Consider the following 27,644-nt stretch of genomic DNA (forward strand, 5'->3'; position numbering starts at 1 on the left):
TTGTGTATTTCCAAAATTGTTTAATAACAAATATGATCAATCTGACATGTATGTACAAGAATGAATGGCAGTTAGAAAAAAAGAGCAATTGGTAAAATTTGGTGTCAGGAAGTGCTCTCATCAATGTCTTTATCAGGATCTTGTTCCTCTTCCTCTTCATCATCATCATCATCTTTCTGCTGTTTCTTCCAGAGCTTGGCCATGGCAAGAAGTTTAAGATTGGGCTGATTGGCAGCATCCTCAGGAAAGATGTAGTCATAGTATTCCTCCCAACCAGCATCTGACTAGAAAGGGGAAGAGAACAAGAATGTGCTATTAGGACCAGTTACTTTTCTAACCATAAACCCCAGTGGGGAACCTAGAGTTGTGTTTTTTTTTTTTAATTCCATGCAGGGTACATCAACAGGGTCACTTCAAAAGCTTGCTCATGCAGCGGCTTGTAGTCCGGAACAAAGAAGAACCAGTGTCTTGCAAAAGTATTCAATGCCCCCACCCCCACACATACTTTTTTTTTTTTTTGCATTACAACCTGAAAATTTAAAAAATTGTGACAAAAAAAACAAAACATAAATCTTAAGTGTGCACCTCATTTGGTATGAAACCCCTAAATAAGATGTGGTCAGACCAATTAAAGTAGAATTCCAGTCAAAATCTAACTAAGCATAATCCTGCTCCCACTAAAATTCTAAACCTATTCTCACTACCCTGTAAAAGAAAAGATGCCTATACTTACCTATTCTGAAATCACTTCGGTCTGGTCACATGATCAGGTCCCAGCACTGGCTTCAATGTAGAGGAGGGACAGCAGTCAACAGCTGCCCTATAGCAAGCTTATGGGTGATGTTATCACCCAGGCTCTGCAGCCATTGTCCCTGCTCTCTCATCTACACTGAAGCCCCTGCTGGAGAGATCATGTGACCAGACCAAAGCCAATGGGAGTAGATTTAAGCTTCGTTAGGCTTTGACTGGAATTACACTTTAACTTCAAAAGTCTCATACCTAGATGATCACATAAGGCCTGTGTGCAATCAAAGTGTCACATGATCTGTCAAGTTGTCAGTATAAATACAATACACCTGTTCTGAAAAGTCTGAGCCTCCAACACTACTAATCAAGCAACGTAAAGCTCCCCAAACAGGTCAAAGACCTATTGTTGAGAGTTGTGGAGACGTATAAATCATGGTTGGTTTATAAAACTGAACATCCCACAGAGAACCATATATAATAACATGGCACCACTACAAATCTAACAAGGGAAGACCACCCACCAAAACTCGCAGACCAGGAAAGAAGGGCATTAAATCACAGATGCAATAAAAACACCAAAGAGAACACTGAAGGAGCTGCAAAGATCCACAGCAGAGATGGGAGTATCTGTCCACTTTACTTCCATACACTCTACAGAGTGAGCTTTATGGAAGAGTGGTCAGAAAAAAAAAGAAGCCATTCATTAAGAAAAAAGAAAACACTAGGAGTTCTCCAAATCACCAAACAGTATGTGGTACAAACACATGGAAGAAGGTTCTCTGGTCAGATGGGACTAAAAATGAATTTTTTGGCCATCATTAGAAATGCTGTGTGGCGTAAACCCAACACTTCCCATCATCCTGAGAAAACCATCCCCACAGTGAAGCATGGTGGTGTGAAGCCTTATGCTATGAGGATGCTGTTCGTTGACATGGACAGCAAAACTGGTTATGATTGAAGTAAATATGGATGGCACTAAATACAAGGAAGTTCTCAAATAAAACCTGTTTTAGTCTGTCAGACATTTGAGACTGTCCGGCTAGAAGAATTCCATCTAAATGACCATAAACATACTGCTAAAGCTACACTGGGGTGCATTAAAATAAAGCATTTACAGTAAATGTCTTAGAGTGGCCTAGTCAAAGCTCAAACCTCGATCCAGTTGACTTGGATTGCTGCACACCAATGCAGCCCATGTAACCTGAAAGAGCTGAAGCAGTTTTGCCTTGAATGATGGCAAAAATCCCAGTGGCTAGATGTGTTAAAGCAAAACTAAACCCTCCTATCCTTTACAGCCAAAGAAGCTTCCATCTCAGCCTGCAGTTGCCATGGGGCTGCACATTTGATCAGTTACAACACCAACCCTTTGATGTCCTGACAGTTCAATTAAGAGCACAAGCAACTGTGAGTTATCATTCATGGCATGCTTTGAATATAACTGTTTTTGGAAACAGTTAAAACTTTAGTTCTGCTTTAAGCTAATAGAGACATACCCCAAGAGACTTGATTATTTTTGTGCACTCAAATACATTTGTGTGTTTTAGTATTAAAGGATAAGTTCACCTTTTGTAACATATTACACCGATATTCAGGGTGTAACATGTAATGAATGGACTGATCCCCGCACCCCCATCCCCATTGTGACAGCTAGCGGGGGATCTTGATCTTTTCCTCCCCGCTAGCTATCACAATTTTTTAAAAACCCAGCCGTGTGTGGCTCTGCCCACCTGGCTGCATCACTCATTCACAGAATTCTGTGAATGAGAACACTACCAGTTCCGACAGCCTTTGCACTTGTCAATGAACTACCACAGCGCTGTGGAGCCCTGTGGTAGTTCATTGAGTCTTCCTCTCAGGAAGTATCTGTTTGCCTGTACGAAATGTATAGGCAAACAGATACACTGACAGGTCTGCAGGAGACCTGCATGGCACCAGCAATCTGCTGATCGCTGGTGCAATGCTTTAGAATCTCCAGAAACACAAAAATGTGCATTTATTTACCTGCAAAAAAATGTGCATTTATTATTTTTTGTTAAACAGTGAACTTATCTTTTATTGTGTCATAATAAAAAATAGTTTGCAACTTCAAACATGTAGGCCTGTTGTGTACATCACATAATACAAAGCCCCAAAATCCATTTTAAATCCTGCTTGTGAAACAAAACAGAAAAAAAAAACCAAGGGGCAGATCTTTCCAAGACCATTGTATATCTTTTGTTTTTATACAAATGACATTTCCATTGAGTGGAATGCCACTTCAGTTAAAAACTGAGTTTTCCAAGATAATAAAGTAGTACAAATTGCCTCATTGTGAAATATTTCCTAAAATTGATCTAATTTACCCAACTTACCTATTTTAGTACCAGTCTTGTGGGTGCTTCCATCCCAATATCAATATTAAAAAATAAATATTTGGTGATAACACAACTAGATTCTATGGCAAATGCCACTTTTGTAATTTTTTTGGGTAATGGCAATGACACTGTCTATATTTTTGGGGGTCTCACAGGGCAGGTACCTGTGACATCAGATGTTTGGATCAGATATATCTGTGCAAATTGTGGGACAAGTTTCTTTAGACCTGCAAAGCATGAAACTTGGAAATCACCATTTGTCAGAGAGGGTAAAGTACCTAAAGCAGAATGTACTGCAGCAGCGGGGCAGCACCACTGCCATTGCAGAGTTTAAATACTGCAATAGGCCTATTCAATGTCTAGCCCTTTCCTAGCTAAGCAAGAAAAAGTCCACTATTCTTTTTTTTTATTGAGAGAAAGAAGTCTTACCCCATCCTCTGCTTGGAGTTTTCTCCTCTTCTTGACCCTCTCTGGCATCAGCTTGGCCACCCTTTCCTGTGTACTCTCAGAGCCAAATTCCTGCTCAAAGCTCCTCCAGGACTCAAGTAGCATCAGTCTCTCTTCCTTCTCTTCACAGTTCCTGAGAGTCTTGTTTGCCTCCTCATAGATTTGCCTGCATTTACCCAGCGTGTCCTCAGCACCAGTTGTCAGTTCAAACTGTGCAAAGCTGATCCAAACCTGGGGAGGAAAAAAAAAGATGATTTGATATTTGAACATCTAAACATGTCTGAGCCTTTTCTGGAAAGATGGCGCTATACATAGAAAGGAAAATCCTACCCCACAGACTGCTGGATGTTGGAAATGGTCTCGTGCACTGTATGCAGACCCTGGAGGAGGTCATTTCATCCCCAACCCATCACAAGATTGACAGAAGACTCTTCCATGTAGGTGGTCATATGAGCTCTCCCTAGAATGGCCCCTGCTTCACTATTTCAGTAATTAAAAGGTAATATTATTGCTGCTAGTTTCTTTAGCCACTTGCCCTCTTTTACCCCCCTTCCTGACCAGTCCATTTTTTGCGTTAAGGTGCTGCGTTACTTTAACTGACAATTGCACGGTAATGCAACGCTGCACCAAAATTAAATTTACGTCCTTTTTTTCCCATGAAGTGAGCTTTCTTTCGGTGGTATTTGATTGCCTGTGCAGTTTTTATTTTTTGTGCTATAAGCAAAACAAGATCGATAATTTTGAGAACAAAAACAATATTTTGGACTTTTTGCTATTAAACATGTCCAGTAAAAAAAAAAAAAAAAAAATTTTCATCATAAATTTAGGCCAAAATGTATTCTGCAACATGTCTTTGCTAGAAAATATCTCAATACGTGTAAATTAATTGGTTTACATGGAAGTTATAGTGTTTACAAATGGCAGTATAGATAATGGGATTTTTTTTTCTACTAGTATTGGCTGGGATCAGAAACATTCAGCGGGACTGCGGCGGACATTCTGACACTTGGGGGGGGGGGGGGACTAACTTGGACACCCCAGTGACACCAATACAGTGATCAGTGTTAAAAAAACCACTGACACTGTACTAATGGCACTAGGCAGGAAGGGGTTAATGTGAGGGGCAATCAAAGGGTTAACTGTGTGCTGGGAGTGTTTTACTAGGGGGCGGGGGGGGGGGTTCTTCACTGTAAGCACACGGATTGGGATGGCTGTACTGTGCACAGCCATCCCGAGCAGTGTGCTCGAGCTGACAAGGAGGAATATTGTTTGTAAACAAAACAATCTTCCTCCCCGTCAGAGATGCTAGGTAATCACCGGGTGCCGGCAGGTAATTACCGGCTGGGACCTGGTGATTGACATGCTCAGCTGCGAATGGGGGCGCAGGTAGAGCGCATGTCCCCTACCCGGAAATGCAAAATCACATACATATATGTGATTCTGCACACAGGTGCCGCCCTGTAGCAGTATATCTGCTATAGGGCGGTCCTTGAGCGGTTAAAGAGGAACTACACTGCATCTAAGCAGAACAAGCCAAAAACACTATTTAATTCCTTTTTAATATTTAAAGCCAACTCCCCCATCCATCCATGATTTATTTTGCTGAGAAATCAGTTTGAAAAACACCCCTCTAGCATTTCTGGCCACATCCATCTTAAGGGCAGATTAATTTACTTCCTGGAATCTGCAATCCATCTGCCTTAGCTAAGAAAGACCCTCCTCCCCTGCTGAAGACTCCCGGGATGTAAAAAGTCTACATTTCAGAACTTTTTCCACGTTTAATGTAACCTATAAACTGTACAACTCAATTTAAAAACAAACTGAAATCTTTTAGGTGGACGGAAGTAAAAATACAAAACTAAAATAAATATGGTTGCATAAGTGTGCACACCCTTAAACTAATACTTTGTTGAAGCACCTTTTGATTTGATTCCAGCACTCAGTCTTTTTGGATATGAGTCTATCAGAATGGCACATCTTGACTTGGCAATAATTTCCCGCTCTTCCTTGCTAAAACACTCCAAATCTGTCAGATTGAGAGGACATCTCCTGTGCACAGACCTCTTCAGATCACCCCACAAATTTTTGATCAGATTCAAGTCTGGGCTCTGGCTGGGCCATTCCAAAAATGTATTCTTCTTCTGGTGAAGCCATTCCTTTGTTGATTTGGATGTAAGCTTTGGGTCGTTGTCATGCTGAAAGATGAAATTCCTCTTCATGTTCAGCTTTCTACCAGAAACCTGAAGGTTCTGTGCCAATATTGACTGGTATTTAGAACTGGTCATAATTCCCTCTACCTTGACTGACTAAGGCCCCAGTTCTAGTTGAAAAAAAACATCCCCAAATCATGATGCTGCCACCACCATGCTTCACTGTGGGTACGGTGTTCTTTTGGTGATGTGCAGTGTTGTTTTTGTGCCAAACATATATCTTTTGGAATTATGGCCAAAACGTTCAACCTTGGTTTCATCAGACCAGAACACATTTTCCCACATGCTTTTGGGAGACTTCAGATGTGTTTTTGCAAAATTTAGCAAAGCATGGATGTTTTTCTTTGTGAGAAAAGGCTTCCGTCTTGCCACTCTACCCCATAGCCCAGACATATGAAGAATACGGGAGATTGTTGTCACATGTACCACACAGCCAGTACTTGCCAGATATTCCTGCAGCTCCTTTTTATGTTGCTGTAGGCTTCTTGACAGCCTCCCACACCAGTTTTCTTTTCATCAATTTTGAAGGGATGTCCAGTTCTTGGTGAGGTCACTGTTGTGCCATATTTTCTCCACTTGTTGATGATTGTCTTCACTGTGTTCCATGGTATATCTAATGCCTTGGAAATTCTTTTGTACCCTTCTCCTGACTGATGCCTTTTAACAATGAGATCCCTCTGATGATTTGGAAGCTCTCTGCGTACCATGGCTTTTGCTGTAGGATGCGACTAAGAAAATGTCAGGAAAGACCTAGTAGAACAGCTCAACTTTTTGGGGGTTAATCAGAGGCACATTAAATGATGGCAGGTGTGTACTGACTCCTATTTAACATGATTGCTTTATTCTGAACGCAGCTACATCCCCAGTTATAAGAGGGTGTGCACACTTATGCAACCACATTATTTTAGTTTTTTATGTTTACTCCCCCCCATAAAATATTTCAGTTTGTTTTTCAATTGAGTTGTACAGTTTATAGGTCACATTAAAGATGGAAAAAGTTCTGAAATTATTTATCTTTGTCTCATTTTTTTACATCACAGAAACCTGACATTTTAACAGGGATGTGTAGACTTTTTATATCCATTGTATGACATCATTTGCCTAGGCATAGAAACCAGGAAGTAACTGAAAAAAGCCCCCAAATATATGTAATTTTGATATACTTTCTTATCTATTTACTAATGCTAGCAACATAAGGATTAAAAATAGTCAAATGTTGTTTGAGAGAGAAGTTCCGCTTTAAGCATGTACACAACAGAAAAACTCACGTGACTAGGGAAACTTCAAAGTTCATTTTAGCAATCCCGGGGGTGATAATTTCAGGTTCACCAGGTAAGACAATACATTTATGTAGGAATCATATACCTTTAAACCAGTTTAGCTGCTACACCAATATACCGCTCATGAACCAGAGCGGTATATTGGTGTGGCAATTTTTACATTTTCACTATAGGCCTAATACAGTGAAGGAAAGAAGTTTTTGATCCCCTGCTGATTTTGAATGTTTGCCCGCTCACAAAGAAATGATCAGTCTAAAAATCGAATGGTAGGTGTATTGTAAAACTGAGAGACAGAATAGCAACAAAAAATTCAAAAGAAATGCATGTCTAACAAATTATGCACTGATTTGCATGTTCATGAGGGAAATAAGTATTTGATTCCCTTCACAAAACATGACTTAGTACTTGGTGACAAATCCCTTGTTGGCAATCGCAGAGCTCAGACATTTCCTGTAGTTGGCCACCAGGTTTGTACACATCTCAGGAGGGATTTTGGCCCATTCCTCTTGGCAGATCTTCCCCAAGTCATTAAGGTTTGGTGGCTGACGTTTGGCAACTCGAACTTTCAGCTCCCTCCACAGATTTTCAATCGGATTAAGGTCTGGAGACTGGCTAGGCCACTCCAGGACCTTAATGTGCTTCTTCTTGAGCCACTCCTTTGTTGCCTTGGCCATGTGTTTTGGGTCATTGTCATGCTGGAACACCCATCCACAACCCATTTTCAATGCCCTGGCTTAGGGAAGAAGGTTCTCACCCAAGATTTGCTGGTACATTGCCTCGTCCATCGTCCCTTTGATGCGGTGCAGTTGTCCTTTCCCATTAGCAGAAAAACACTCCCAAAGCAGAATGTTTCCATCACCATGTTTGATAGTTGGGATGGTGTTCTTGGGGTCACAGGCAGCATTCCTCCTCCTCCAAACATGAGTTGAGTTGATGCCAAAGAGCTCGATTTTGGTCTCATCTGACCACAACACTTTTCAACCAGTCCTCCTCTGCACCATTCAGATGTTCAGTGGCAAACTTCAGACAGGCCTGGAAATGTGCTTTCTTGAGCAGAGGAACCTTGCGGGTACTGCAGGATTTCAATCCTTGTCGGCGTAGTGTGTTACCAATTGTTTTCTTGGCGACTGTGGTCCTATCTGCCTGGAGATCATTGACAAGATCCTCACGTGTAGTTCTGGGATGATTCCTCACTGTTCTCATGATCATTGACACTCCACGAGGTGAAATCTTGCATGGTGCACCAGACCTAGGGAGACTGACAGTTGTTTTGTGTTTCTTCCATTTGTGAATGATTTCACCAACTGTTGTCACCTTCTCACCAAGCTGCTTGGCGATAGTTTGGTAGCCTAGTCCAGCCTTGTGTAGGTCTACAGTCTTGTCCCTGACATCCTTGGACAGCTCTTTGGTGTTTGCCATGGTGGAGAGTTTGGAATCTGTGGACAGGTGTCTTTTATACAGGTAACAAAATGAGATTAGCAACACTCCCTTTAAGAGACTGCTTCTAATCTCAGCTTGTTACCTGTAAGAAAGACACCTGGTAGCCAGAAATCCTGCTGAATGATTGGGGATCAAATACTTATTTCCCTCATGAACATGCAAATCAGTGCATAATTTGTTAGACATGCATTTCTTTTGAATTTTTTGTTGCTATTCTGTCTCTCAGTGTTACAATACACTTAACATTCGATTTTAGACTGATCATTTCTTTGAGAGTGGGCAAACATTCAAAATCAGCAGGGGATCAAATACTTATTTCTTCACTGTATTTCAGCAATATCCTGTCCATTCTTTATGATACCAAGGTAATGCGCGTGTTTTTTTCCAGGAGAAAAACCCAAAAGCAAGGACAAAAATACATAATTAAAAAAGTTTAAATCCATATATAATTGAAAGAACTATATAAAAATAGGCAGAAAAATAATAGCTAAGGAGAGGAAGTAGTCAATTAAAAAAATTACACACACACACACCACTTTATTAGGTACACCTTGCTAATGCCAAGAAAATATCCCCCACAGCATTACACCACCAGCCTGAACCATTGATACAAGTCAGGATGGATCCATGCTTTCATGTTGTTTACTCTGAATTCTGACCATACCATCTGAATGTCACAGTAAGCAGTCTGCCTATTCTCCTCTGACCTCTGACATCATCAAGGCATTTTCATCCACACAACTTCCGCTCACTGGATATTTTTTTTTTTTGGACCATTTTCTGTAAACTCTATAGATGGTTGTGTGTGAAAATCCCAGTAGATCAGCAGTTTTTGAAATACTCAGACCAGCCCATCTGGCACCAACGTCCATGCCATTTTCAAAGTCACTTAAATCCCCTTTCTTCCTTAGTCTGTTGCTCGGTTGGAACTTCAGAAAGTCGTCTTCACCACGTCTAGATGCCTAAATGCATTGAGTTGCTGCCATGTGATTGGCGGATTAGCAGTTTATGTTACCAAGCAATTGAACAGGTGTACCTAATAAAGTGGCCAATGTATGTGTATCTATATCTATATCCCAAGGAACATCCATAAAGTTGTTCTTTTTAATTTACCAATTCCTTTTTGGATTTTTAAAGCAAATCAAAACTTTACAAATGAGTAATCTATGTGAATTATGTACCTTAACATGCTGTGTTCTCTGTAGAAGTCTTCTATATAAGTTTCTTGTTTTATCAAATTCTTCCTGTTCTATTTCAAAGTCAATGTATGATTTCCAAAGAACCTGCAAAAAGAGAAGAAAAGCAATGGAGCAAACAAGCCATGAATACTACACAATGCAGCCAAATTCTCAGAACACCCCTCCAAATTTCTGGGTTCAGGTTTTTCCGGGGTACTATTAATGCTAGAGCTCATGAAAACGTTTAGATAACTGCTCCTAACTTGTGTGATGAGACTGGAGAAGGCCCTTTTTCTGTTCCAACATGACCATGTCCTTGTACGTAAAGCCAGCTTCAGAAAACAAAATTTATCAAGTTTGGTGTCGAAGAACTTGAGTGGCCTGCACAAAGCCCTGACTTTAAACCAACTGAATACCTTTGGGATGAAAAGGAATGTCGTGTGAGCCAAGTCTTCTTACCCAATACCAGTACGTAACCCACTAATTTTTTTTTTCACATGAACTCTCCCTATAATGATCCCTGCCTCACTATTTCAGTGATTAAAGGTAACATTATTGCTGCTAGTTTCTTTATAGAGGTACTACACTGCATCTAAGAAGCACAAGCCAAAAACACTATTTAATTCATTTTTAATATTTAAAGCAAACTCCCCCATCCACCCATGTCTCCATGATTTATTTTGCTGGGAAGTCAGAGAATGAAAAAGGAATGTCATATGAGAGCCAAGTCTTCGCACCCAACATCAGTACAAAACTTTATATTTTTTTTTTTTTAAATGAGCAGGTACAAATTCCCACATACACACTTCAACGTCCATCTTGTGTGAAGCTTTCCTTGAAGAGTGGAGGCTGTTAAATATTTAAAGAAGGGAGAAGGTTGTATCTGAATCCAACAAATTCACACAGGTTTGATAGTCAGGGGGGCTATATAGCGTATAGTGATTTCTGAGGTACATGAGCACAAAGTCTCAGTGAAAAAAATGAAAGGACTATCCAACAAAGGCATACCTATCATCAGTACATAAAGGAGGAAGTCATTTATCAGAATGAACCAATATTAAGTCAGTCGGCTCATGAAGAATCGGTTACATCAATGTAGCCTGAACCAGAAATGGAGCCTAATGGCTGTTACGGAATCTATTGGCTGCACTTACTGAAATCTGAGCTAAATTAAAGTATACATACAGACTTGAATCTAATCGCTGGTGCAATTCTCTAGCGGCTTCACAAACTAAAAATAATAAATGCACATTTTTTTACCTGCAAAAAATGTGCATTTATTATGTTATGTTAAAAAGGTGAAGGTGCGCTTATTCTTTAATTAAAAAATATATATTTTTTTTAATTGTAAAGAATTAAAGTTACACCCAAGCACCACGACGGTGAGAACACAGCGATCAGTGGTCATGTGATTGGTGAGTTCTCACACTTAGAGCTGGTGGGGGCCAAATTCAGCATCGGACCGATGCTGCATCCACCGTGGTAAACGTATATTGGTGAAAACAAAAAAAAAAACATCCATTTAGTTGGTGCAACCTCGGCTTTCATATTTTACAAAAAAATGTAGTGACTCATTGCGTTTTTGTGCCCCCTAAAAATTAACTTTACTGTGTTTCTTACTGAAATTGTGTTTCCTAGACCGCTGCAGTAATATTGTGCGACCTAAAAAATTAGAACTACCGCTATTTTATTTTCTAGGGGATCTGCTTTCAGAAAATATATGTTTTGCGGGGGTTTCTAATGTAAAAACTGCTCTGGCAGCGAAAGGGTTAAAAGGTTAAGTTCACCTTTTGGAACATATGACACGTTCCCGCTCCTGCTGCAATCTGAACCCTCTGTGTGACAGCAGTACGAGTAGAAGTTCCCCACCATAGCCGTCATTAAAAAAAAAGAAAAAAAAAAAAAAGGAAGAAGGAGCGGCAGTGCAAGCCACATGCCTACATCATTCATTCCCAGAGTTCTGTGAATGTGAAAACTACTAGCACCAGTATCCTTTGTGAATGTTAGCTTATAGTTCAATGAACTACCACAGCACTATTGAGCTGTCTGATAGTTCAATGATTCCTCCTGTGAGTGTGAAACTGCTTGCCCATACGATGTTACACTCTGGTGCAATACAGTCTGCAGGAGTCCTGTATTGCACCAGAGATCTGCTGATTGCTAGTGCAATACGTTCCAGGCTTCTAACAAAAAAAAAGTAAATGCACCTTTTTTTTTTACCTGCAAAAATTTATTTATTTATTTTTTTTTAAAGATGAACTTATTCTTTAACCACTTGCCGACCGGCCGTTGTATATAAACGGCCGGACGGTGGCACTGCAGGGTCGGGTGGCCGTCAATAAACGGCCTCCCCGCACCCTGCTTGTGCGCGCTCCCTGGGAGCGAGCAGCACCGCGATCCGGTGCCCGCTGTGTCCTCCGGACACAGTGAAACACCGATCGTCGGACGGAACCTCTGTACGAGGTCCCGATCATGTGATCACTGATTGGCCAATCAGTGATCACATGCAAAGTAGTAAGCAAGATGTCACTTGTGACATCATTGCTTACTATGTGTGAAATCTGTGAATGATCACAGAGGTCACATGGTACAAGGCTATTCACAAAAGCCTTGTACCATGTGACAGGATGTGACCAATCACAGCTCACTCAGTTCTTCTCAATGAGTGCATGAATGCACACAGAGAGAAAGAGAAATGATTGCTTTTACATCCTATATGGGTGTAAAAGCAATCAGTGTAAAAAAAAAAAAAAAAAAATCTTCATCACCCCTCACAAGTAGTACAGTGTCACCATGGTGACACTGTACTGCTAGGGTGACAGTATGTAAAAAATAAAAATAAAAATAAAAAATAATAATATAAAAAAATAAAATAAAAATGTAAAAAAAAATGTTTAAAAATTATAATTTTTGCTTATAAACTAATTTGGATTTTTTTTTTTTTACTAAAAAGATAACGGAATAAATTTTGGCTAAGATTTATGATGAAATATTATTTATTTGCAAAATTTTATAAAAAAAACACTTTTTTTCAAAATTTTTGGACATTTCATTTACATAGCAAAAAAAATACAAATCCCAGCGGTGAATAAATACCACCAAAATAAAGCTTTATCTATCTCAAAAAAATGGTAAAAAATTAATTTGGGTACAGTGTTGCATGACCGCGCAATTGTCATTCAAAGTGTGATAGCGCTAAAAGCTGAAAATTGCCCTGGTCAGGAAGGGGGTAAAAGTGTCCGGTCTGGAAGTGGTTAATGGAGCACACACCAGAGCTTGATTTGGCACTAGAAATGAGCACCAGAGTGCTTCCAACTGCAAGAGTAACCTGAAGTAATACATTTTTTTTATCTTATTGGGGCTGGCTCCTCATTTACTCGCTCAGCAAATGTCAGCCCGACACTCCCCTTTCCTGATGAACATCCAATTGGTGCTTGTCACACTGCAAAGTGTCTCCCCTCCCTGCTAGTCTCTGAGTGAAGTGCTGGAGACATGCATGGAGGTGAGGAGGAGATAAACAGCGCTATGTTAAAAACATTAAAAGTTTAAGTTGCCATAAAGCCCCTTCTGTATTTAAAGCCCCAGACATTCCTAAAATGCACCTCAGATATAGATAATTTTTTATCATCAGTACAAGTAGATTGTCACGAGGGAGAAGTAGATTGGGACTTCAATTTAGTCCCTTGGAAGTAGTTTTTTTTTTTTTTTAATTTCCATACCCCGAATATATATCACATTTTTGGTTTTGACTTGAATACCACCTTAAGGTCTGTCTCGGTCATGAGAATGGTGTGGTGAGGAAAGGCCACTAAGGGACTTTAGTCTTCAAGTGCTAGAGACATTTTTTTTTTTAAAAAGTGAAAATACTTTCATGCAGCAGTTTCTGAAACACAAAAATATGCCTCCCTAGACAAAAAAAAATAAATAAAAAAGACTCACTTACTTCAGGCATATCAAGACGTGGCTGTCCAATAGCAAGCTCATACACAGCACGGGCTCTTTCAACATCACCCAGAATAGTTTCCAATTCTGCAAATTTAATCCATGTTGTGCAGTTTTCAGGTCCAAATTCCAAAAACTTTTCATACAACTTTCTACATCTATCAAATTCTCGAAGTTGTAACTCCAGTTCTATATAGCCTTTAAACAACTTCTGTTTTGGTGATTTGCCAATGGATGTGCCCTATACGGGGGGAAAAGATCAAATGTGTTAAATGTATTTCAGAGGCACTGTCTAACAGTTAAAATAATCTGATACAAAAAAAAAAAAAAGAAGTTTGATGAAATTGGGTGACAGATCGTCAAATTCCAGACCGTCCAAAAATCTGTGGATATGTAAAAAGCTAAACCTTTTCTTTTTTTTCAAATTTATGAAAGAGTGCCTAGACTCTGTATCAAGTTTTTATTTTACTGCATTCAGCATCCCAGCTGGTGAGATTCATCTTCTCTATTTGTCTTGATGACCATTGTCACCAAAACAGAAAGTGATGATATATCCAAAATTTTACAGTTGTCACCAGATCAAGATGTGAGGGAAGATATTCCAATGGGGACAACTACATCAGAGGGGAATTCCACCCTATTTTGTGAAGATCTTACTGTTGCAACTTTGGAACAGGAAACAAAGGGCAGTCTCATCCTAATTCATGTTTCTACTCAACATTTCCATACAAAAGTTATGGTACAGCAAACATATAGAGCAAGCAAGATAAAACCTTTAGATGTTTATTTTGACATTTCACTAAAATTAGATTCTTTTTATATTTATCACATATATAATGTTTAGCCTATTTTCACACAGTGTTCAAAGAAGACATGCACAGGAGGGATCAAAATTTTACTTTAACTTACCAAAGCTTTTCGAGCAAAAGGAAGATTTTTCTGTCGTATTTCAAATTGTGCATACATTAACCACATTTTGGCAAATGTAAACTGAAAAGAAGAAAAACAATAATGAAACCTGAATTTAAAACAAGCCATTGCACTAACTCACTGTGGGTGTGGAGCCAGTACTCTAAAAGTAGCATTACTTTTGGACCTACATCACCCACTGATTAAAAGCATAAGTGCCTTAACCACAAGCCTACAGGGCACTTATACCCCCTTCCTGCCCAGGCCAATTTCCAGCTTTCAGCGCCGTCACACCTTGAATGACAATTGCGCGGTCATGCAACACTGTTTTTTGAAATTTTTATCATTTTTTCGTGACAGAGCTTTATTTTGTGGTATTTAATCACCTCTGAATTTTTTATTTTTTCTTAAACCAAAAACCACTAAAAATTTTGAAATTTTGAAAAAAAAAAAGTTTTTTCTTAGTTTTTGTTATAACATTTTGTAAATAAGTGATTTTTTTTCCCTTCACTGATGTGCGCTAATGAGGCTGCAGTGGTGGGCACTGATAGGCTGCATTGATGGACACTGATGAGGAGGCACTGGTAGGTGGCACTGATGGGCATGAACAGGCATCACTGATATATGGCACTGATAGGTGGCGCTGACAGGCAGCACTGACAGGCACTGATATGTGGCATTGATGTGCACTGGTAGGCACTGATATGTGGCACTGATGGACACTGACAGGTGGCACTGCTGGGGCTACACTGATCATCAGTGCCCTGATGATCAGTGTACATGTCCCCTCTGCAGAATGCCGATTACCGGCTTTCTTTTCCTCTCGAGCTGTCAGCGTGACAGCTCGAGATGAGAGAAATGCCGATAACCAGCATTTCCCTGTTTACATGTGATCAGCTGTGATTGGACACAGCTGATCACATGACCAAGCTGACATCTTCGGCTCTTTCCGTGGATTGGTGATCCGCTATGTCCAAGGGACACAGCGCACCGCCGATCGCCCTCCCTGAGCCACGCATGCGGGGTGAGAATGGGAGGACGTCATATGATGTCTTCCCAGAAAGAGAGAACCACCTTGCACCCTTCATATTACTATATGGTGTTCGGGAGGTGGTTAAAACCACTTTTTACCTCGCAATCTGAACTGCTAAGACCATGCCAAGTCTGAAAGTGTTTTGGGGCTCAAATAATGCACAGCTTGTACTTTCATTTTACCTTTTTGTGTGGTATTAATTCTAAGCAGGCTTGATATACTTGTCTGGTCCTTTCTGGATCCTGTCAAAATAATATACAAAATATCATAAAATTATCTGTCCAATGCAAAGAAAAAAAAAATAATAATCACCAAAACCACTTGACCTCCGGAAGATTTACCCCCTTCCTGACCAGGCCATTTTGTGCTATACGGCACTGAGTTATTTTAACTGACAATTACGCGGTCGTGCAACAATGTACCCACATGAAATTCCTGCCATTTTCTCCCCACAAATAAAGCTTTCTTTTAGTTGTATTTGATTATCACCGGGGTTTTTATTTTTTGCGCTATAAACAAAAAAGTCCGACAGTTTTGAGAAAAAAACATTTTCTACTTTCTGCTATAAAATACATCCAATTAAAAGTTTTAAAAATCAAATTTCTTCATAAATTTAGGCCAATATGTATTCCGATACATATTTTTGGTAAAAAATCCCAATAAGCGTATACTGGGATTTGAACTGGAATTTTGTATTTAATTTTTTTTATACTTGTAATGGCGTTAATCAGCGACTTATAGAGGGACTACAATATTGTGGCAGACAGACAATTTGACACTAAACTTTGTGGGAACCAGTGACACGTGCTAAAAATATACACTGCCAATGTACTAACAACACTGGCTGAGAAGGGTTAACTGTGTGCCTAACGTTTTGTGATTTTACTGAGGGATGTGCTAGATTTTATTCTCTGCTTTGCAGGTAAACAAAATCCAGCACATCCCCACTAACAGGACAGAGCTCTGCATTGTTTACATATGTGTCTCCTCGCCAATTAGCAGATGCCGGCAGTCATCCATTGATATTGCTAAGACAAATCACAGCAGAAGCGGCGCATGCATTTCCTACCCCCAAGCAGCCGCCTTGAAGCAGTAAAACTGCTATAAGGCGGTCGGAAAGTGAATAAACACCTCTTTGCAATCAATACACGATATATAAAGAGATTCATGAATATCAATTTGCAAAGTATCACTAGTTTTTTTTGCGAACCAGATATCCACTATTAATACCATGTCACACATGACCCCTCACAGCTACTGAACCACAGTGCCAGGTTATCAATTCAATAGCAAGTACAACAGTGAATAAAAGGATACTGGATGAACATTTAATAATGTCTGTTGTGAACTTCTATTTCCTAAAGTTCTCTGCTTATTCACACACTGTAATAGTCTTATGTAGTTCTTCAAAATCATCAGAGGGTGATTGTTGTTGAAATGTATGGTCTGGCAACAAAGTGCTGCCAAATAACTCCAAAATATAACAAATGTGACTTCTAGGACTCCATCTAGAAGTACCCTCTTGCACTTCAATTAAAGAAAAAAAAATGTAACTGTATTGTTCATACCTTTGCCTCCAGCTCTTCATACAGTGCATAGTTAATCCACAAGTATATATATCTTTTCCAGTGTCTCTTCTCCTTAGTGGGCGGGATGTTAGCAATAGCACGTTCATACACTTCTCGGACAGTGTCAGCATCTGCATCACTTTCCACCAACCGCAAGTAGTCAAACCAAGCATCATAATTATGAGGATTGGCCTAAAAAGTGTAACAATGATTAGTTCCAATATTAGATCATCCAAGCTAGGAATCAAAACAAGAATGAAAATCTAGGTGCAGCAATACACTGTACATCAGGGGTGTCCAACCTTTCACTTTCCTGGGCCACATTGGAAGAAGAGGAATCGGGCCACACATGAAATACACTAACAATAATGATAGCTGATGAGCAGAAAAAGTCAGGCAGATCACAAGTTAATGATCACTGATATAGATAATGTACCTAAGTGATAAATATTTTTTTGTAATATTTTTTATCATAAAAAGTAAAAGAAGGCGATATTTGACAGTGTTTTTGATAAACTAAGCCTAGAGCGATATTTGACAGTGTTTTTGATAAACACATTAATATCTGGTTCGATGGATGTAGTAGCAATTCTCAATAAATTCTCAAGGTGTTCACTGGATATTTTGGTTCTAATTTAGTCCTTCGTGTGCTTCATCCTTGAAAATAGTTGCTCACAAATATAGGTGCTGCCAAAAACATGAATAAGGCATGATTGTGAAGAGTGGGATATTTTTCTTTGGGAAGAGAAAACCTATAAAAGTCTGGTAAACTGCCACATTTTTTTCAGCCCCTTTTTTTTTTTTTACAATAAGTGAAAACACATTTTTATAAAAATTCTAAATAAATAAATATATATATATATATATATATATATATATATATATATAGATAGCCACAGTTTGGACACTCCTGCTGTTGATAATTTGTAACACCATTCACCTTGACTTCTTCCTCATACTGAAATCGCCTTTTATTCACGATGATATCTTCAATCCCCCTCCGGTCCCCGTATTTTTTTTCAAAAATGGTGTAGTTCTTGAACAGCTCTTGGGCATGTTGCTTTGAGATTCTGTCTAGGGCATATTTATAGATGACTCGTACTCTTTCAGACTAAAAAAAAAAAAAAGAAAGTCAGTTTAGTTAATTTGTAATCTTATATTTCTACCTTGTGGATGATGTTGAGAATAGAGATCATTGTACTCAGCTTATGCAGTGATCAAGACACTCCTGCCAAACAGCAAATACAGAGCCTTAAACCTCTGCTGTAAATCATTACTTCTTAGTCAAGAACAACTCCAGCCTACTTGCTAAATGGTGGAGCAGCAGCAATCTGATTTGTTCATTACTTTGCTCTGTCCTTCTGTTAGTATGTACCCTTATCTGCACATGTGCACAGCAGCAGAGCCTGACTGGCTCCTAGTCCTTGTGCTCCCACTTCCAACCTGTACATGGCATAAACAGGAAATGGATATCAAAATAAATTTGAGTATTTAGCTAAGCTACATTTAGAAATATCAGTACATAACTGCACTGATTACTGCTTTTTTTTATATTTGTATGGATTTCAGCTTTAAAAAATGGCCAAATTAATGATTTTATCCAGGATAACTGAGTAATGTACTATCAGAGAAGTATAAAAGTGGATTGTAAGACTAATACTGGTTCAAATCATCTTCTTCCTTCAATACGCAGAAGTCAATTGGGAAGAACCTAGTCTGGAAAAAAAAATGCATACTGATTTTATTTGTACCAAAAAAAACCCCAAAAAAACCACAACCCAAAAAACAAAACAAAACAAAAACTTACAATAATGCTTAACTCTAGGCAGATATAGAATACAAAAATGAATGCAGCTCTGTATTCAATAATACATAATTACATGAATGTTGTAAATGCAGGCAGTGTAAGTAGCTGAATTTGACCTGATATCAGCCTCTTGCAATCCCAGGAGGACTGGAGAGTGAGCAGAAGAAACAGAACAAGGATCCAATCCGTTTATGCGGTGACATGGAGCATGTTGACAGGAGGAGAAAGTACAAAAAAAACGAGTTCATGTGTTGTGCTGCTTCTCATTTATTTTGCAGACACAATCTTGGGGTGGGTCCTCAAAAGCCTGGGCTCAGAGAGAGTAGGATGAATGATGCTGAATTAGTGCACTGGGCAGCTCCTGGTTTAATTTATTACTGTACCAAAAAGCAACTTGAGTTCTGCTAAAATAAATAAATAAAAAGCCAAATGGCGGAATGTCACTGCAAAATAGATAAACCCACCTCTTTTTGATTTTCCTCAAATTTGGCAAATGCAACATAAAGATTCTCATCCATATGAAACTCTCCAAAAAACTCCACTGCCCTCTCGTACACCTTCCTTGCGTGTGCAATGTATCCATGCTTCTCCTCAAAGCGGGCATACTTGATCCAGTTCTTCACATCAGGATGTACAATGACAAGTGCATGGGTGTTAAGGGAAATTTTTAGCCATCCATCCTGTACAAAAGAACTTTCGGCCTTTATAACCAACTACATCATTTACAGATGTTCATTGGAGTTTGCACGGTTTTAATCCTTACTCCACACTTCTACTTCCACTACTTTAAACCCCATCTCCAGGCGAAACAAAATATTTTCCAATGCAGTAGAGCTGTGCCTGCACTGCCGGGGTCAACTGCTCATTTTGTCTAGGGGTGAGCAAAAAGCTTATACCTTACATCCTCTGGACAACCGCACTCCCCCACAGTCCAGTGGTGGACTGGTTGTGATCTAAGGGATAGAGACCCACTGCATGGGGAAAAAAATTTTGACCAGAGTTGGACTTTAACTCTCAAGTCCAACCAAAACTCGTAAGCAACAATACAGTGTGCCTGTCACCCAGTAAATTACAGGCAATTTATCTGAACCAAACCTGTAAAAGATGCATGAGACTGAACTTTATAGGCATTAGCAGTTTTCAACCTTATTAATCTATGCAGAGAACACTTCCTTTGTGGCTTTAGTCAGCTTTAGTTTACCTGTAGTTTTGTAATTTTGTTCCCAAGCATGGATTCTTCATCTGATTTTACAGAACCTTTCCTTCTAGACTTACAGGGCTGTGTTCCTGAGTGCGTTTTTAATCCGCTGTACTATTTAATGCTTTTCCCTAATGTAAATGAACATAAATTTTAAAGCTGAAGTTTAATGGTTTTTTTTTTGCTTTGCAGATCATATTTTACTTCTAATGAAGTGTGTGCCATGTCCAACTGGCTCCTGCATAGTGTGGAAATCGCCCCACTGTCACCAGGTCCTCTCCACAATGCTGATATAGCAATAGGCAACTCGCTTTCTAGTGGAACACAATGATCCTCCTATATCTTGAGGTGTGACTATTTTGGTGGAGAAGAGAAGAAGTGCCTCTAAGTGCAGTATAGGTAACTTTAATAGATAACAAATGTAGAACAACTCACATATTATATGATAAAAGCAAGCTCAAAAGGATGAGAGAACGGCTGTGTCCATGCTGTGTCTGCACTTAGAAGACTGTGGATGTAGGAAAGAGCCGGCCAGTGTGTACAGTCTCCTAAAGATGGCGTCTGGAACGCACATTGAGGCGCGACGTCAGCGTTAGTGTGATGACGTATGTGGACCAGCATGCATAGCGACACGCTTCGGAGCATGCGCTAGAGTCGCTCCATTAAAGTTACCTATACTGCACTTAGGAGGCGCTTCTTCTCTTCTCTATTCTACACAGAGTTCTGCTACTACTATAGAAGGCTTGCACTAGTGCTATATGGACTTTTGTAGCCCTACATTGGACTTTTTGGACTCTTTCACTAATTTTAATAGCTGGGGGGGTAGCACTTTGCACCGATTGTTCTCAAATTGAGTTTCTTGCTTGTGACCATTATGATCACTGTCAGCAAACAGTCAGGCCAGGAAAAGTGAACTTGTGAGAGCCTGGACACTTCTCATCAAACCTTCATAGAATAAAGGGCCATCTTGCCAAGAACTAAAATAAAACTACAGTTGATTTTTTTGGATTTCCAGTAATTTAACAGCAGTCAGATTGCTATTAGTTGTCATTTTAACTCTTTCTCTACCAGATCTGTTTTTGCGTTTTTTGCACATCTTTAAAAATCAGTTTAGGCCTGAAGTTTACAAACACCCCTAAAACGTTGTATATTTTCTGAAAGCAGACCAGGTTTGTTAGGAAGTGATCGGTGACTGCCAGATTGCTTCTGATTGAATGTCAGCTCTTAAGATACAGTATACACACACAACCACTGGAAGTGTGTGTAAAACCCCCAGCTGTCAGGTACCTATGACGTATGGTAAAAGGGTTAAAGCCCAACAGAAGTTTCACATTTATCTCTTTATAGTCCTATATTTCCATTTGCTATGGCTTGGAAATGCTTTCAAATACCTGAGGCTGCCTGCCCTTCTATCCTGCTGTGCTCCATGCTGGCATAGCTAAGTAACTGCCAAACCTCTCAGTATAAGTGTCCTCGCACAGACTTGTATTACAGAGAGAAGAGGGGACATGCCACTATTACTGAGGTGTCTAACATACTGTACAACTGCTGTAACAGAAAGTGGTGGTAGGATTGTGAACACAGAGCTTGTGATTGTAACACGGGTTTTAAGTTTCAAACAACATAAGGAGTATTTATTTCAAACATTTATCTATAAACAGTGTAATGCTTAACACCCCTTTCTTATTACCAGCAATGAAACTGGAGTAACAGAGTGGTATATAAGTCTTGAAAAAAGGATATATCTCTCATAAATGGACCGTGCTTTGTCCACTTCCTTGTAGCGAAGTTCAAAATTGATGTAGGAATGCCATGCTTGTTCTTCAGGCTGCCAGTCCATCCAACGTTCAAATACCTGCCTGGTACCAGCAACATTGCCCAGCATCTCCTCCATGTAGGTGTATTTGTACCTTTTAAGAGAAGATTAGTGTCGGCCCAGATGTTTCATATAAGAGGCTGACTAGAGATGTCAATGTGAAAACAGTTCATCTTATGTCAAACTAGCTCACTTACCAGAACTGGTTTACTCTAGGTAGGATGGTGATAGCTCTATCCCATATATTTCGTGCATGGTTAACCTGGCGGTTCTTCATCTCCATTTCTGCATATTTCAGCCATAGTGTGATATTCCTGTGGTCTACATCCAATGCTCGCTCGTATATAGATCGCGCCCTACACAGGTGACATATGAGAGTCTATTTACAACAATGATAAGCTTGTCCTGGGAACAATAAAAGTCAAAATTATTATGTCGTGAAGAAAAACGAAAATTATAACTCCAGGGAAACATTTATATTTGTAGTATCATATGTGCAATACTCCATGTTTCTCGTTAAATATGTCCCAAAGCTTAGCTTTGTTTACTTCCATCGCTTTTTACCTGTTGATTTCACCAATATTTATTTTAGGTCATTCTCTGCAGAGGGTGTTAGTCTGTTTCTAGATCTCTTAAAACTGTAGACAAAACATTTATTTTTCTTTTTAAACTGGAAAGAGCAGAACTACTGTCAGGATCTATTGCCCTCAGTGCCCCTTCTTACTGTCATAGTAACACAAAAAGAAGAAAATCAAGGTGACAAACACAACAAAAAACTAAGTCATTATACCTCTCCCAATATTATCCAAATTTCTAAGGTCCATTTCACATGGAGCAGACTCCGTTTTGATCAGCAGGGGGATCTGTCTGCTGATCAGAGCAGAGAAGGTGGATGACAGGTCTGTGTCTGCACAGTTTATGCAGAGCAGACATGGACAGGGTATGCTGTGCTCTATGGGTGGCCTGGTGTAAACGGACTCTGATGAAGGATGGATCCCCTTTTGTTTTTTTAGTTGACCAAATCGGGGGTAGACAGGTGTAAATGAACACAAATCCTTTTACACCCACGGTCCATAGGAGTAAATAGACCGTCCAATCAGGTCTGCCTGATAAACTGACAAACGAACCTGATTGGACCCTTTGTGTGAAAGGGACCTAAGAGTTTTGGTGTGGGTTCTCTAAGAACAAAAGACTGCACCATCCTTTTTTTTTCTCCCCCCCCCCCAAGTAGTGTACATACCTCTGAACTTCCTTTAGACTTTCTTCCCATTGTGCATATTTTATCCAGTTACTAATAACAGTTCTGTTTTTCCTTATATTATCTTCAAATGTCTGTAGAGAAAAAGGTTTTTTACATAACATGATATGTTAAAAATTCATCCACATTATTGTGCATTGCATGAATGTAATAAGCCAAAATCGACTCAGACAATTCTAAACAGACAAGTATCAACAAACCTGGCCTTGATGCCACATTTTGTCAAGTCTTGTATATTGCAGAGAGGTTCTATGTGGCTCAGAAGCCACCAATGTAAACACAGGTAGCAGATTGGGCTGATATAATTTGGTCTGCATTTTTTTTCAGAGCCGTCTGCTGGGCTTCAGAAATTCTCTGGGTGAAATTTTAGTGATATTTTAATAAGAAAATACAATTAAAAATAGTAAAATTGTCCCAATGTCCCCCTCTACACAAGTATGACATTTTCATTATGCTAATATACCCAGACTTCTGATATTCAGAATTTTCTTATGGAATAAAAAGATTCCAAACTAGAAGGGGTTACTGTGGCTCCCTACAAGAAAGGAAGAAGCAATGCACAGATATTTAAAAGATTACAAAAAGTCACAAAAATGGTTTTACAGAAGAAAAAAAAAAAATCCTGGTGAATAAAGTAGAATTAAACTCTAAGGCCTCTTTCACATGGGCGTTCCGTTTTTTGCATCAGTTCAGTCATGTTTTTTCCATGAAAAAACGAATCAGTTCACTTGTTTTTTGCCCGTTTACAGCCGTTTTTCATCAGTTCACATCAGTTTTTCGTCCGTTTACATTAATTTTTGTCCGCTTATATCCGTTTCGTTTTTTTTTTTTTTTTTACAAAAGAAAATTAGGGTTTTCCTCCATTCAAAAAAAACGGATGTTAACAGATGATCATCTGTTTACATCTGATAGTCCACAGAAATAAATGAGTGTCCGTTTTTTATCCGTAGATGGACAAATGAAAAATGGACATACGGGACGCCCTTGTGTAAGGGGCCTTACAACGAAATACAAGTTATAGTTTTGTAGATCACAATCAGAACAGGACTGCGTTATAAGAAAAAAGTTATTTTACTTTTTGGGACTTTCTAGCGCTGTACTGCAGACCCTTTGTGAATTTTATGTGGACAAGAGTCTGAATGTCACATTTTTACGACAGTGACTACAGCAGAGTGCACCACTGTACTGTGCATTAGCATATCTGCTTGTAACTCAACCAAAGAGTGAAAAAAAAAGAAAGGATAGGAATTTTTGACATTAGAGGGACATGTGCAACAATATATTTGGCTTAAAGTGTTACTAAACCCAGGAACCTGCATTTACTATATCTGGAAGTGCAAATATTTTAGTAAATGTAAACTGCTAAATACCTTTTCTCATCAGCAGTTAGAACAGTCTTGTGACTTCTATCAGTGTCCAGCCGAGCACTGGTTAATGCTTGTAAGAAGAGTTTTTATTTTGCTCTAGGAGGATGCAGAAACCCTGACCTCTGTCTTGACAGTGCTGATTGGCCCTGTGCTGATCACATCCACTCTTCCAAGAAAAAAAACAAAACATTTCTAGAGTCACACACCAAACTGAGCATGTGCAGAGTGACTCCACACAATATGTCTTCTCAGGCGATAAAAGGGGGGGCACTGGAAGAAGGGGAGGATCAGAGAAGTCAGAATCAAACTGCATTTTTACACAATAGAGAAGATTAACCCCTTAGGTTCCGCAGTGAGTATAAAAAGCTTGCTTTACTGCATATATGGAATGATTTTACTGTTGTGAGTTTAGGAACACTTTAAGGACCCATGTACATCTTAGCAATGATGTGTTACCAAAGCAGCCAAAATCAGACATGACCCAATTTTAATGGGTTGTTGTGCACTGTTGGGGGGGTGTATTGCCCACTGCTGTATTAGTTCAATGGGATTCCAATGCACACTTTAATGCATGTTACTGAAACAAATATGTGTACCTTTCGTTTCCTTAATTTGTAGTCATTCAGTTCTTCTTCATCTGTGATCTTCTGTTTTGGGGGAGGAGGTAGTAACTCAAGTTCTCTTTCTTTGGCTTCTCTCAGCAGTTGCTCAGCTGTTATCTGCACTTCTGCAGGGGCTTTATTCTTCACCTGCCCAGAGCAAGAAGACATGTTAGACATTCATTTATATATACTGAGGCTTTATTGACTTTACTAGTCTCCCTGATAAAACATATCAATGCAAATAAATCAGACAATTTAAAATGTATGTGTCTCAAAGAGTTCCAGTTGGTTGCAACATGGCTGGGAGGTAAAGCACCTGCATATAGTGGAAACTAGGGTTGCACCGATACCAAGCATTTGCACCAGTACTCGTACTTGTTCCATAAACAGAATGCACACGGCCTGTTCTATAAGTAGAACGCACACGGTTTCAGCTATAGACTGTCCCCGGCCTGTTCTATAGACAGACTGTACCCAGCTTGTTCTACAAATAGACTGTACCCAGCGTGTTCTACAAATAGACTGTACCCAGCGTGTTCTACAAATAGACTGTACCCAGCGTGTTCTACAAATAGACTGTACCCAGCGTGTTCTACAAATAGACTGTACCCAGCGTGTTCTACAAATAGACTGTACCCAGCGTGTTCTACAAATAGACTGTACCCAGCGTGTTCTACAAATAGACTTTACCCAGCTTGTTCTATAAATAGACTGTACCAGACTTGTTTTAGAAGAGATCTAACATCTTGTCTGTGACTCTAAACCAAGCCATATGTTATGGTGTCAGAGGGCCCCCCCCCATCACCCCAAGTGTCCTATACTGTCACACACATTGGTTAGCAATCTTCTACTCTTCAATACAAAACAGAACCCTTAGAAAAGTGGAATATGTAGCCATCAGACAGCGGGAAGATCTCTGTGTTATCAGAGAGAGGTATCCCGGGGGTTGGGGTGAGAAGACGGCACTGTCCCTGGACACATGTGTGGTCTACTGTCTCCATCGCTGAGCTCAGAGCTACTGTGACAGGGCATGCAAGGGGGTTTGACTTGTCTGTGAGTGTCGTAGCAACATCCTAGCAATAAGGCAGGACAAGATGATGACATTCATAAATTAATTGCACGCGGCCCGTTCCATAAACAGAACGCATGCAGCCCGTTCCATAACCAGAACGCACAGGGCTTCAGCTATAAATAGACTGTAACTGGCGTGTTCTCTAAGTACATTGTACCTGGCTTGTTCTATAGATAGACCGTACCCGGCGTGTTCTGTAAATAGACTGTACCCGGCGTGTTCTGTAAATAGACTGTACCCGGCGTGTTCTGTAAATAGACTGTACCCGGCTTGCTCTATAAATACACTGTACCCGGCTTGCTCTATAAATACACTGTACCCGGCTTGCTCTATAAATACACTGTACCCGGCTTGCTCTATAAATACACTGTACCCGGCTTGTTCTATAAATACACTGTACCCAGCTTGTTCTATAGACCGTACCCAGCTTGTTCTGTAAATACACTGTACCCGGCTTGTTCTATAAATACATTGTACCCGGCTTGTTCTATAGACTGTACCCGGCTTGTTCTATAGACTGTACCCAGCTTGTTCTATAAATACACTGTACCGGGCTTGTTCTATAAATAGACTATACCCAGCTTGTTCTACAGATAAACTATACCTGGCTTGTTCTATAAATAGACTGTACCCGGCTTGTTCTATAAATAGACTGTACCGGGCTTGTTCTATAAATAGACTGTACCAGGCTTGTTCTATAAATAGACTGTACCAGGCTTGTTCTATAAATAGACTGTACCCCACTTGTTTTAGAAGAGGTCTAACACTTGTCTGCCGCCCCCCATCACCCCAAGTGTCCTGTCCGGCCACACACTTTGGTTGGTAATCTTCTACTCTTCAATACAGAACAGAGCCCTTAGAAAAGTGGAATATGCAGCCGGCAGACTGCGGGAAGATCTCGGTGTTGTCAGTGTTGGAGCACGGAGAGGTCTCCCGGGGGTCTGGGGTGAGAAGCCGGCACCGTCCCCGCACACAGCTCCCTCGGACTCACCTTGGCCACTTTCGGGATCCGCTGCTTCCCCGCCGCCGTGGACGCCATGACTCCTCCGCTTCTCACACTCCCCGGACCAACAGACAGGAACCACACCGGGAGAACGTTCCACCACACGTCTTAGTCAACGTGCTGACGTCAGGGCGTGCATTTACCAGACACTCTAATCCCAACAATTTTACCCACCATGTCTGCAATGCTCCAGCCATGAAAGAGAAGTCATGGTCTAGGATTGTGTGAAACATGGTGAAAAAAATAGAAAGACTGCTATCCATCGTCGTATTTTTATTTTGGGCTTCTTCTACTTGTTCGCAAGTTTTAGTATTTACAAATCTCAAACAATAATGAAATCAGCCGAAGAGCATGGAAGGCGGGCGGCCATATTTCTGTAGATCAAAATGAAGACACGAAGCGATAGAAAAGCC

At 39.9% G+C, this 27,644-nt stretch overlaps 1 protein-coding gene across 1 annotated transcript; it reads right to left on the reverse strand.

Moving 5' to 3' along the window:
* Window positions 1–27,356, reverse strand: CRNKL1 (crooked neck pre-mRNA splicing factor 1). The gene is made up of 14 exons (XM_089686523.1): window positions 27,220–27,356; window positions 25,151–25,303; window positions 23,170–23,261; window positions 22,127–22,285; window positions 21,857–22,023; window positions 19,380–19,558; window positions 18,049–18,219; window positions 17,109–17,300; window positions 15,723–15,782; window positions 14,508–14,588; window positions 13,600–13,839; window positions 9,660–9,761; window positions 3,531–3,779; window positions 1–284 (listed from the first exon to the last, which is right to left on the reverse strand). Exons 1-14 carry the CDS (start codon window positions 27,265–27,267, stop codon window positions 105–107), a joined length of 2,073 nt encoding a protein of 690 aa, XP_089542649.1. The 5' UTR covers window positions 27,268–27,356; the 3' UTR covers window positions 1–104.
* Between the last annotated feature and the right edge of the window lie 288 nt (window positions 27,357–27,644).

The sequence above is a fragment of the Staurois parvus genome, unplaced genomic scaffold (assembly GCF_062004578.1).
Source record: "Staurois parvus isolate SC_StPar_1 unplaced genomic scaffold, SC_StPar_1.0 ptg000401l, whole genome shotgun sequence".
Taxonomy (NCBI): Eukaryota; Metazoa; Chordata; class Amphibia; order Anura; family Ranidae; genus Staurois; species Staurois parvus.

Excerpts from the sequence above, each read along its gene's own strand:
- CRNKL1 (XM_089686523.1), bottom strand. The coding sequence starts at position 27,267 with ATGGCGTCCACGGCGGCGGGGAAGCAGCGGATCCCGAAAGTGGCCAAG. Across the intron at positions 13,840-14,507 it reads CTTTTGCTCGAAAAGCTTTG|GGCACATCCATTGGCAAATC; the intron begins GTAAGTTAAAGT and ends CCCCCCGTATAG. Across the intron at positions 3,780-9,659 it reads AGAGAACACAGCATGTTAAG|GTTTGGATCAGCTTTGCACA; the intron begins GTACATAATTCA and ends TTTCCTCCCCAG.